The 12,765-nt window shown below is 34.4% G+C and overlaps 1 protein-coding gene and 1 long non-coding RNA gene across 4 annotated transcripts in view; one reads left to right on the forward strand and one right to left on the reverse strand.

The window, feature by feature from the left end:
* Window positions 1–12,765, forward strand: part of LOC118144328 (uncharacterized) — an 86,575-nt gene that overhangs the window by 57,025 nt on the left and 16,785 nt on the right. The window lies entirely within an intron of this gene.
* SLC41A2 (solute carrier family 41 member 2) overlaps window positions 1–12,765 on the reverse strand; it is a 163,558-nt gene that overhangs the window by 53,085 nt on the left and 97,708 nt on the right. For all 3 annotated transcript variants that reach the window (XM_035257448.2, XM_009004522.4, XM_009004521.4), the window contains exons 9-10: window positions 2,292–2,423; window positions 938–1,086 (exon numbers count right to left, since the gene is read on the reverse strand). In XM_035257448.2, coding sequence (XP_035113339.1) covers window positions 938–1,086; window positions 2,292–2,423 — 281 coding nt within the window. The remainder of the gene's footprint in view (window positions 1–937; window positions 1,087–2,291; window positions 2,424–12,765) is intronic.

Here is a 12,765-nt window from a genome sequence, read left to right on the forward strand (position 1 = left end):
CTTGCACAAGCCCTGTGCTTTCTCATCTCTGTGTTTTAACTCAGTAATCTCCAAAAAGTTTTAGATTATGCAGCTCTCTCACTATAAGATATTTGGCATACTTATTTAACATTGTGCTAAAATATATTTATTACTAAGCAAACACAAAAATAGAGGAAAATAGGTATTTTAAATAAATGAAGTTTTAATCTTTTCTTCCTCCACATGGTGTACTGCTTTGTATGTATCCCACCTTGAAAATTGCTGATTTAGATCAAAAGAACAAATCTCACAGCAGTTTGTGAGAATTAAATGAATCAATACATATAAAGCACTTATAATGCTTCTGGGCACACAGGAAACACTATAAATGCCAACTAATTCCATCACCATCACTATCATCAATGCAGTTTCTTTTGAATGGAATAATGTATACATACCTACCTTTTAGTCTCATTCCTATATGCCAAACTCCTGAAAGCCAAATGATAAATGTTATCGCTTCAAATAATTATTTGAATTGATTTCTTAAGGGATTAGGACTTACCTCACTGTAGAAGGTACCAAATCTACAAATTTTAGCAAGAAGCCATGCCCACGAAGCCAAAATAAAACTAGAACCATTGATAAAAATTAGAGGTGGGTTTATGGAAAATGATGCAAATGAAAAGAGATGTGATTATTAACCCCAAGAGAAAAAAAATATACAAAAAAAGTAAAAATAGTCATAGTGAAATTATCTGACTCTGTAATAAAAAAATGTTTACATGGACCTAATAATACAGATATTGATGACTCACAAAAATTTTTTTATTGGTTTTAAGAAGATCAAATCGATATGAAGATGTTCAGTTGATTTTTTAAATGGCAAAATATATCATGTGATTTTAGACTTCCATAGTTGTACTTCTGCAGTAGTCTGAGCATAAAAGAGATTTCAATAAGTTTTAACTCTTACCTGTAACACAGCAGCAAATAAATACACTACTATGAAGATTATCGTTAAAGAAGTATGACCACTTTTCATCAGATGAATAGTGTAGAGGAAAATTAAATGTCCAGGAATCACTAAAAGCAGCAGAACTTGGGCAGACTTATTATTTACTCCTGCAATAAAAAATGTAAAAGTAATTAAACAAAATTATATTTTGGTTAATAAGTCATAGTTATTAATATTTTAAAAGTACTTTCTAGTTACTATACTTCATACTATCACATGAAATTTGATTGCCAAAAACAAATTTCAAGTAGTTACAATGCATTTCAGTCTCTGAAATTTCCACCATATATGTTAATTAAATGAAAGGTGGTTGATAAAAACTTGCTATGAAGAACATCGGTCAGACTTTAATATCTATTACAAAAACAGAGGGAAGACAAAAGAGAAACGTAAAGTTCTTAAAGTACAAGAATGCTTTAATTTTATTAATTTCTTTAGACTTCTATCACTCGTATTAAAAGAGTAACCATTTCTGATCTTCATTCAAAGGTCAATAATTGCCAGGCACAGTGGCTCACACCTGTAATCCCAGAGCTTTAGGAAGCCAAGCTGGGAGGATGGCTAGAGGCTAGGAGTTCAAGACCAGCCTGGGCAACATAGTGAGATCTTGTCTCTACAAAAAATAAAAATAAAAATTAGCCAAGGAAGGTGGCACGTGTCTGTAGTCCAGCTACTGCGAAGGCTGAGGTGGGAGGATGACCTGAGCCCAGGAGTTTGAGGTGCAGTGAGCTGTGATGGTACTGCTACTCTCCAGCCTGGGCAACAGAGCAAAGCCCCATCCCAACAACAAAAAATTTTTAAATCAAAAGTCAATAATCACATTTATTTTCATCAAGGAAAAAAAAGTGACAAGAATTTTGGGGTTTAAAATTGTAGTCTTTGTGTTTTGGTAATCATGTGCCTTTGTTTTTTCGTAGTCACATAAATAATGCGCTGTTCCTTGAAACTGAGGTTGCCCCTTCTCATCTGCTTTGTTTAAGATTCAATGCCTACATTTAAAAAGGCCAAAATAATAATATAGGAAAGATAGTACATCTGCCTCCCAAAATCACCTGGCAATGACTTTTTTGTCTGTCTTTCATGACAAATAAGCAAGATATCCCAGAAAGAGACATCAAAGAGAAACATTATATAAAGATCCTCAGCAACTGCACAATTGATATACAAGCCTTTCATTCACTGAGATTAGCTCTCGGAAATAGGAAAATTGTACAACTCTCAAAACATACATATTCAATAAATGTTCCCTGCCTATAATCTTACAGAGCGATAGCCCTTGATCTAAAATAGGCAACAATCCACAAGCACATACCTGGACCAAAGAAAGTTCTAAATGGGTAGTAACAACCTTTGGGTTCGTCAGGCAGTTCTCCTGGAATGCTATGTAAATGGAGGTAGGTAGAAATCCTGCTAGCCTGAATGGCCACCAAATTACCACCAATACCTGAAACACAAGGGAAAACAAAGTAGTAATCCTCATATTTTAAACAAGTTGCATAAATTCAACCAAAAGCAAGCCTCTTCATTTAACATTCTGGGCCAATAAAATGAAATAAAGAGTTCTTCTGAAATGTTGATTAATTTAATGTTGAAGTAGACATTCCAAAGGCATAAAATTGTTATATTAGATTTATTATTTTTTCAAACTTGACTGTCTAGTATGAAAGCAGACCAGAGCAGGTAATTTTTAAAAATCATTATCAAAACCAAGATATAAAATGAGGAGCTAAGATCCTTCATGTTTATCGCCTTAATGACAGGGCAGATAAGCTAGACTTACACAAATAGACAAGGCTAGAAATTTTTCTTCTCAGCTTACTAAAGAAATTGGTACAGTCACTGGAAAAAGTACTCATTCCCTCTCATATACTCTGAGGCAGAAGAGTTGATGCCAGGATGTGGAATGAATTTCAAAGAGTGGTAAGCCCAAGGTAAGACAGGATACTCAAATTGTTTCTCCTTTTGCAGAGAATGGGAGAAAGAAGTTGAATCATAAAAGTGAGTAAGAAGAAAACTGAAAATTTCAAATTCTCAACTGCTGAGTGTAGGACTGCCTAAAGTTGAGGAAAGTGCAAGAGAATCTCAAACTCCATCCCATGCCTTTCATTAAGGAACATCAGCAACTGTTGGGAGAAGAGCAAGAGCACAGAGTTAAGCCTTCCAGGCTGCAGGCATTCAGCCCTCCAGGCTTCACAATAAGTACAGGGTAGCCCGAGCAAGCTGATAAAGAAAGTTGAGATTAATGCTGTGCTGAGGGTGATGATAATAACCACAAAAACCAAATCCAGTTCAATTGCTGACGAGATTGACTCAATCCTCCATCTGATGATCTAGCAGGAGAAAAGAACTCCCATTTCTAGGCATAAATATATTTATCTCAATCTCCAATGGTCTGGTATGTATAATGTCCAGCATTCAATATAAAAATTATAAGACAATAAAAATCAATGAAGAATAGAAATCATTGAAAGAGTTAAGAAGTCATCAGAGCCAGACCCAGAGATGAATCAGGTATTGAAACCATCCAACAAGGAATTTAAAATAATTAACATGTTAAAGGATCTAGTGGAAAAGGTGTAAAATATATATTAAAAGACAGAGACATAAATTAAAACTATGGAAAAAGATATATCATGCAAACACTAAGGAAAGGAAAGCTAAAGTAATTATAACTATATCAGGGAAAAAAAGGCATTCTAACATGGAATATTACCAAGGATAAAGGTTGTCATCGAATAAAACTTAAGAAGGTCAAGTCTGCTGAGTGCAGTGGCTCATGCCTGTAATCCCACCACTTTGCGAGGCCAAGATGGGTGGATCATGAGGTCCAGGGGATTGAGACCATCTGGCCTACATGGTGAAAACCCGTCTCTACTAAAAAAAAAAAAAAAAATACAAAAATTAGCTGGGTATGGTGGCGCGTGTCTGTAATCCCACCTACTAGAGAAGCTGAGGCAGGGGAATCACTTGAACCCAGGAGGCGGAGGTTGCAGTGAGCCAAGATCGTACCACTGCACGCCAGCCTGGTGACAGAGCGAGATTCCATCTCAAAAACATAAAAATAAAAAAATGAGGCCAAAGTCTTCAAAATACATCAAGCAAAAATGGATAAATCTGAGAGAAAAAATAAGCAAGCCTGTTTTTATACAAAAACTTTACCAATCTCTCTCTTTAATTGGGTACACATATAGTAAGTCCTCATTTGTCATTGATAGGTTCTTGGGAACAGACTATAAGCAAAATGATGTACAGCAAGTCTTAGAATACCATCATTCAATGTTGTCATGTTACAATACTAATGAGAAAAAAGTTGGTTTTGTTATATACTGTTTCACTTAAAGCCACAGGTTTAACAACTTATTAATGATGTTAAGTCAGGACTTACTATATCTTAAAAGTCAACAATGATATAGAAGACTTTAATAATACTATCAGCCAATTTAATGTAAATTACATTTATAGAACATACAACCCAACAGCAGCAGAATACTTTCACCCATGCACCCATGGAACATTAATGAAGGCAGACCATATTACAAGCCATTAAGACAAGTCTCGATAAATTAGAAATGATTGGAACAGGCAAAATATGCTCTCTTTCCATAAAAGAAAAATAAGACATCTGAGGATTCCCCCAAATATCTGAAAAGCAAACAATATATTTCTAAATAACCCATAGTTCAAAGAATAAAACACATGGAAATTTGGAAAGTATTTTGAATTTACTACAAATGAAAACATAACATACTGAGATATGTGGGAGGCACACAAGGCAGCACTCAGCAATTCATTGCATTATTTATATTAGGAAAGAGGAAAGCTTTCCTGTCAATGATCTAAGGTTCACATTTTAAGAACCAAGAAGAATAAAATAACTAAACCAAAAGAAAGCATAAGGAGTAATATAAGAACAGATATCTCTGAACAAGAGAATAAAAATAGAGAAAAATAAGTGAAATAAAAAGCTGGTTCTTTGAATAGATAAAAAAGAGAAGACACAAATTTCAATATCAAGAATGAAAGAGAAGTCATCCCTACAGACAGTGCATGCATTAAAAGGATAATATAGGAATATAATAAATTTAAAAAATACTAAACAATTAGCAAATCAAATCCAGCAAAATATTACATGTATCATAACCAAATTTGATTTATCCTAGGAATGCAAGACTGATTTAATAGCTGGAAAAAAACAAATGCAATTTGGCATATTAACAAATGAATGGAGGAAAAAATAATATCATTATACAAATAAATGCAGAATATTTATAAAATTTTAGATTTATGATTAAGAACTCTTAGCAAACCAGGAATCAAGTAGGACTTCTTTAACTTGATAGACACACACACACACACACACACAACTTGAGCTATGACAAAGGAGAAACTGCAGATCAATAAATGGTGCTATAGACTTTTAATAAGTAGTGCTAAGATAATTAATATGCCAAAAACTTGTGCAATTTGATCCCCACTCTCATATCATGCACAAAAATAAATCCCATGTCAACTAAAGACATCATTCAAAAGAAAAACTTATTAAGTTTTACAAGATGATATAGGACTTTTTAACAAAATAGAGAAATTACATACTATAAAGGAAAAAGTTGACAAATCTGACTACATTGTAATTAAAACCTTCTGTTCATCAAAAGACACTGCAGAGAAAGTGGAAAGACAAGCCTCAGAGTGGGAGAATTTTTTTTCAATGCATACAATTGTCAAAGGACAACTATCCAGAATATATAAAGAACTCCTAATGTTGAGAGAATCAGTAATTGCAGAAATGCAAATAAAAGCCAAATATATGTCATTTTGTACTCATGACATTGGCAAAAACTTTAACCTAAACACATCAACTATTTATAATGACGTGGAACAATGAGAACTCTTACACAAAGCCAGCAAGGGTGTTAATTGTTGTAATCCCTTTTGAAAACATTTTGGCATTGGGTAATAAAGTTGTTGAGGCCAAGTGCAGTGGCTCACACCTGTAATCTCAGCACTTTGGGAAGCTGAGGCAGGAAGATTACTTGAGTCCAGGAGTTTGAGACCAGGCTGGGCAATACAGTGAGGCCTTGTCTCCACTAAAAATAAAAAAATTAACTGGGCATGGTGGTGCACACCTTTAGCTGCAGCTACTCAGAAGGCTGAGGCAGGAGGATGCCTTGAGCCCAAGAGACTGAGTAAGTCATGGTCATGCCACTGCACTCCAGTCTGGGTGACAGAGTAAGACCCTGTCATATGTAAGTAAGTAAGTAAATAAATAAATAAATAAATAAAGTTGTTGATAGGCATACCCTATAATCTAGCAATTCCACTCTTAGATAAATACTCAAAGAATGTCTACATATGTATGACAGTTGGAAGAATGGGCTCTGAAAGAAGTATGAAATCAAGAGAACTTGGCAACTTAAATTTATGAAGGACTCCATTTAAATGACAGTGAATACACTGGTGAAGGAGATTTTTGAACAAGAATTAGGGAACAATTGCAACAGGATGTTGGAACCAGGTGCGGAAAGTTGAAAGCTTTGATAATATCAGAGAGAATTAGAAGGCAGCAATTTGCTAGCCAGGTCTATTACCTACTGTTGATCCAAGTTACCTGAAAGCAAAATAGATTTCCCTCCAAAAAAACTGTGATGAAACTAACTTGTTTTTGTTTTGTCTTTATAATAAGATTATCTGGCCTGTGCTAGATTTTTGCTTAATAATTTAGGATGCAATGTTTAGGATCCAGTTTCTTACTATGAAAAACTCAGACCTAGCAGCCTCCAAATTTAAGCAATTTAACTTTGGGTATACATAAGTATTATACTCAGAAATACAGATTGAGTGATTTTGTTCAAAGGTATTTAGGTCAACATTACCTATATATCACCTATATATCGCCTAATACCTAGTGAAGTTTTGGCATTCACTGTATTCTAATAATAATTTGTTATTGTGGAATACGAATTTAATATTTTTTAATTGCAGAAAAAATGTAAGTACAGAAACAGGAAAAGCATGAGCTTCCCCCCTTATGAGAGGTTGATCACTTTTTGTGCCAATTCACAAAAAATAAAGCAATTTAAACATTATAGTTTTAAGGCTGAAATGATAATGTCTTGATCTTAAACTAAATGTAGCTTAATGATTTCCTCATCACATCTCATTTAGTAAATAAAAAATTCATTAAAGCAAACGCTTAAGATAATTTAAAATGCAGTTCATCATAAATATGTTTAAAATATCCCAGGGAGTTCTGAAAAAATTTATAAAGGAAAATAGATTTCTTTTAAAATGTGTTTAAAAGTTACATGGCCTAGATAGAATAATTAAGGCACATAAATGTAGAGCTGTGTTCTCTGTAACATTCTGACTGTGGCTCAAACCATGTGGGTTTGAAAACTGCCTCAGTCATTTACTATGACTTCATTAATATTTAACTTCTTGGAGCTTCCATTTTCTAATCTGAAAATAAGGATAATATCTACCTCATAAGGATGCTGAGAGAATTAAGAAAACAATGCATATGAATTTCATGTATATGAAAGATGCTTAGCACAGTTTCTGAACATGGTAAAGGCTTAAAAAATGTTAACTTATTATCAATAACAATAAATTTATGTAAATAATGTGATTCAGACTTGGCATTTTCTTTCTTTTTTTTTTTTTTTTAAAAGATGGGGTTTCTCCATGATGGCCAGGCTGGTCTTGAACTCCTGACCTCAGGTGATCCACCCACCTCGGCCGCCCAAAGTGCTAGGATTACGGGCATGAGCCACCATGCCCGGCCGGCATTTTCTTAATTGTAGGTCCTAACATTTTCTGGAAAATTCATTGGTCAGAGAATGTCCAGGAACTGTGTTGCTTTTCAATTCACAAACTATTTTGTTTTAAATATATATACATGAAAAAGAATAAATCACTTGGTGCCCATTCTATCTATCTATCTATCTACTTATTTATTTATATTTTTAGAGACAGGGTCTTGTTCTGTCTCACAGGCTGAAGTGCAATTATGCCATTATGACTCACTGTAACATGGATCTCTTGAGCTCAAGTGATCCTCCTGCCTTAGCCCCAGCAGGTATGTACCACCATGCTCAGTTAATTAAAAACAAAAAAAAAATTTTTTTTTTTTTGTACAGATGGGGTCTCACTATGTTTCCCAGGCTGGTCTTGAACTCCTGGGCTCAGGTGATCCTCCTGACTAGGCTGCTCAAAGCACTGGGATTTGAGCATGAGCCACGAAGCTTGGCTAGCACGCAGATTTTAAATAATCACTTAAACTGCCTTCTGTTTACTCAGTGAATTTTCCACTAGACATTACAGGTGACTATCTTTTTAAAGCCTGGATTTTCTAAATCTGAGCTCACTTTCTAAAGTAAAGAATAGAGGCTGGTCCAATGGTAGTGGGTTATCAGAACTTCACATTAGTGTTGCGAAAGCTGGTATATGACCATCCACTGCTAAATTTGATGACGTTAAAAAATAAACAAAGAATTAAAAAGAACATTGAATAATTAGCATGCACTGGTAATCATCTGATAATAGCATGTAAACAAGGTCAGTAGCTTATACCTTTAAGTTAAGGTAAATGAAAATGTCTCAGAAATTGAAAGGGACAAGAGTATTTATACTTACTACATAATACAAGCATTTTCACAAAGAGTTATTGGGTAAACCAATAATGGGTAAACTAGTAAAAAACAGCTTTGTAATCTTTCTCTTCATAGTCACTCAAAAGGAAAAGAATCTAATATCAAAAATGATACTTAATGCAAAGCAGATTACATTCAAATATGTTTTTCAATGATGGATATTTTCCATAGGAATACATAAATTGCATTCCTCTTCAGTTACTCTGGGGATTTTCTTGGGGGTAATGTTCTATGTGGTATTTTATTGGATATGGAATGCTTCAATGCAAACACAGAAAGCATCTGTTATTAAGCCAAAGTATATATGTTCTACAACTGCAACTTCCATTGAATTGAGTTTGAAACAAAAAGCTACTAATGATTAATTGTAGCTCTTTTCTAAAACCCACAAATTTGTTGGTAAAGCTTTATAAAACTTTTATCATTTCTTTGATATCTTTTATCATTTACCATGTAACAGACTAAAATAATAATAATAAATATAAATAAACTCTTATAATCACTTTATCACCTTATCACACTGTAGTCCAGGAAACAGACATAACTGATGTTATAATTGTAACGAACTAAAAAGAAAATGAATGACAGACTTTAGAAAGACACTGATATCATTTTCCCAAATAAGGTGAATAAAATTTTTAAGTAAACAACATAATTATTGAAGGGAAAATTAAAGTTTTAACCTCTCATGCTCTCATCATGATCACTGGTTATATTTTTAAACTATATCAAAATTATTACCTTAGAATAGTTTTCTTTAATGTCAAAAAATACTTTATTGCTATCACGACATACATTGTTCATACTAAAAGCTAGCCTGTCAACATTTCTTTTAAATTATTTAAATTCTTCAGGGACTAATTACATTATTAAAGCCAGTGGAGAGCATCTAAAGATAGTCTTGCATAAATTAAGAACATTACCAAAAACAACTTGTCAATATCCCAATAATACTCGAGATTCCTCAGCATCCACAAGACAGAATTTTAAGTGCCTGATGCCTGAATAAGCTCAGTTGATGAAATAAAGTTTGAAAATAGGAAGAAATTATCAGCAGGTTCATCTAGGGACTGTTTTAAAATCCGAATTTATGTTTTGTTAAATTTAGAAATATATGTTTCCAGTAAATGTTTAGCACTAACGTCATGGAATATATTTCAAATTTTGTCAAGAATTCCTTTGCACATTCCGAAGGGAACCCAAAGTAAAAGTTCATTTTCTTAAGAAATAAATCTTTATAATCAATAGCATAATAAATCTAGCACCTTCCTACATATCTACCTATTTTCCCCACCTTTATGTACCTCTAGATTCCACCTATCCTCTTCTCAAGACTTATCAGAACTCACATGCAGAAATTACTCCTTTAGTTTCAAGAAATACGAAAAGATGGAAGAGAAATATCTTCCACTTTTTTTCATATTTTTAAAAAGAAATACATTGAACGCCCTTTTAATGAAGATTTTTTTCATCTAAACAAGGGCAGGCATATTCAACCTCCCTAGTCCCTAATCCATTACCTTTACCATTTCCTTCCCAGCAAACTTGTAGACGACCTGGTGAATGGCTGACAAAGTCTCTACATTTTCTACTTCCTTTACCTTAGATCATGAATTCTTTTTTAAATAAATTATTTAGTTAGTTTGAGACAGGATCCTGCTCTGTTGCCTAGGCTGGAATGCAGTGGTGCCATCACGGCTCACTACAGCCTTGATCTCCGGGACTCAAGTGATCCTCCCACCTTAGCTTCCTGAGTAGCTGGGACTACAGGTACATGCCACCCTGCCTGGCTAATTTTTTTTTTAAAGTAGAAATGAGGTCTCACCATGTCACTCTGGCAGCTCTCAAACTCCTGAGCTCACACAATCCTAACTCCTTGGCCTCCCAAAGGGCTGGGTTGCAGAAGTGAGCCAATGTGTTTGGCCTAGATTACACATTCTTAACAGAGGTGAAAACTGGTTCTTGAGGGAAGAAAAAATATCACTCATTTTATATTTATAAAGCACAGGTACACATACAGTACTTAAATGGATAAACAGTAGATATGCAATATAAAAATTTCATGAGTAGGCACATTTAGGAAAAAAAATTGATTGAAATGACTCCTTCAGAAGGTGATGATGAAAACAAAGATTGAAAAACACTGCCTTAGATCTGAAACTCCCAACCAGTGTACCTTAGATGGGTTACAGCTGTGTCGGATACTATCCTCTAAGCTCTTGGCATGGCTGCAGTGCTAAATTAGGTACCTCTGGTTATAGATGGCTGCCTTCTTCACTCTAGGGTGCCATCCAAATATTATAATTTTTAGGTGTGCCATGACATGAGAAAGATTGGGAAACAATGCCCTAGAGAAATGAATCTCTCTACTTTATTGTGACAACTTAGACTGTCTATTGCAAGGCCCTTCATCTTCATCTATCCCCTAGCCCATATCTGTGTATTTCCACCTCCCTTTCTTCAGGAGTCCTTTCTAACCTTGAAATAAGGGGTTATCCTTTCTTTCCAAGGCTACTGTGTGGCTCATTGTTTCATAGGCCTCGCTCTCTCATTATTCACCATCTCTCATGCATCCTTGTTCCTTCCTACTCTATTACTGCTTTGCCTCCTTGCCAACAAACATACCCACGTCTCTTCTCTGGGAAAAAGTTCCTCATTTGAACTTCTAAGTGTTATCCTAATTATTTTCTTTTCATTGCCAACCATTTAATATGAAGTCTAAAAGGGCTACTTCTAAGATGTTTATGATTTTATACTAAATATTTAATAAATGCAAAAATAATATCCATAAAACATGTAAGTTACAAAGACTCATACTACAAAAAAAAAAACACTCACGTACCTACTACCCAATTTAAGAAACGGAATACATTACCTTTATATTTGAAGTGTCCTATGTGCTCTTCCCTATTCCCATAGCCTTCCTTCCCTATCAAACTGGCTATGTTTGTGTTTTTTATTCTTTCTTTCTCTGTTTTATTAGCACATACATGTATATTCCTAAATAATATATAATTTGGTTTTATATACCCTTGAATTTTATATAAATGAAACAATTTATCATATAAGTTTCTGAGATTCACCCTTGCTCTTCTGGCATATGTAATTCAACCATTTTTATTATTAATAATATTGCATTGTAAGACTGTACTTTCATTTGTTTAGTCTGCTACTCAACAAAACTGAACTCTCAAATGACTTCCTAATCACTGAATAAACCATCCCTCTTGAATCCTTCTTGGCTACAATAATATAGTTTTCATCCTCCTTCTAACCAATGCATCTCTAATTCAGAAGCTAGTTCAAGAGCAGATAAAAATAGAGAAGATAAGGGAGAGGAAGTATGCGATTTGGGGATGTCCTGCTTGGGACACTAGGTAGCTAACACCACTAACTGACACAGGAAACACCAAAGGGCAGGTTTGCAGGGAAGAGAATGAGTTCAGTTAGAAGCTTCAAGTGTTCCATGTAGAGATATCCAATTTAAAGTATCAATCTAGAAAGGAACAGATGTGTCAAGACTAGGGCTAAAGCTATGAAATGAAGCAGTATGACAAGGACAAATCAAACTTGTGCATGTAACAGAAACAACTGATGAGTTCTACTTCAGAGCTGCTGATTCAGGCTTGAGAATTTGCATTTCTAATGAGATCCCAGGTGATATTGCTGGTCTGGGGACCACACTTTGAAAATCTCTGGATGAGACATTATTGCTTATAAAGAAATATTCAATATTGAGAATAGAAGCTCAAGAGCAGGGTGTTGAAGAATACAAAGAGGCAGGTAGAAAGAAAGAACTAGTAAAGGAAAATGAAAAAGAATTTTCAGAGAAGGGATGAGAATGGTAGAGTTGAAAAAACAGACAGTAAATAGTATTAAACAACTGAATAGAATGAAGACTGGAAATAGTAATTGGATAAAGTAATTAGGAGGTCACTGGAGAGCTTAGTAAAAGCAGTTTCGTTGAGTGAGGGGGAAGAAAAATACTGTAATGAGTTGGAAAAAATACAGACTACACTTGGGAAAGTTTGATCGTAGAGAGTAGAAGAAAGAACAGAAGCTTGAAAAGGCAGAGCACTATGGGAAAGGGGACTTGGGATGAAAGACTTGTGCCCATTTGTAAGCTAAAGGGAA

The sequence above is a fragment of the Callithrix jacchus genome, chromosome 9, assembly GCF_049354715.1.
Source record: "Callithrix jacchus isolate 240 chromosome 9, calJac240_pri, whole genome shotgun sequence".
Taxonomy (NCBI): Eukaryota; Metazoa; Chordata; class Mammalia; order Primates; family Cebidae; genus Callithrix; species Callithrix jacchus.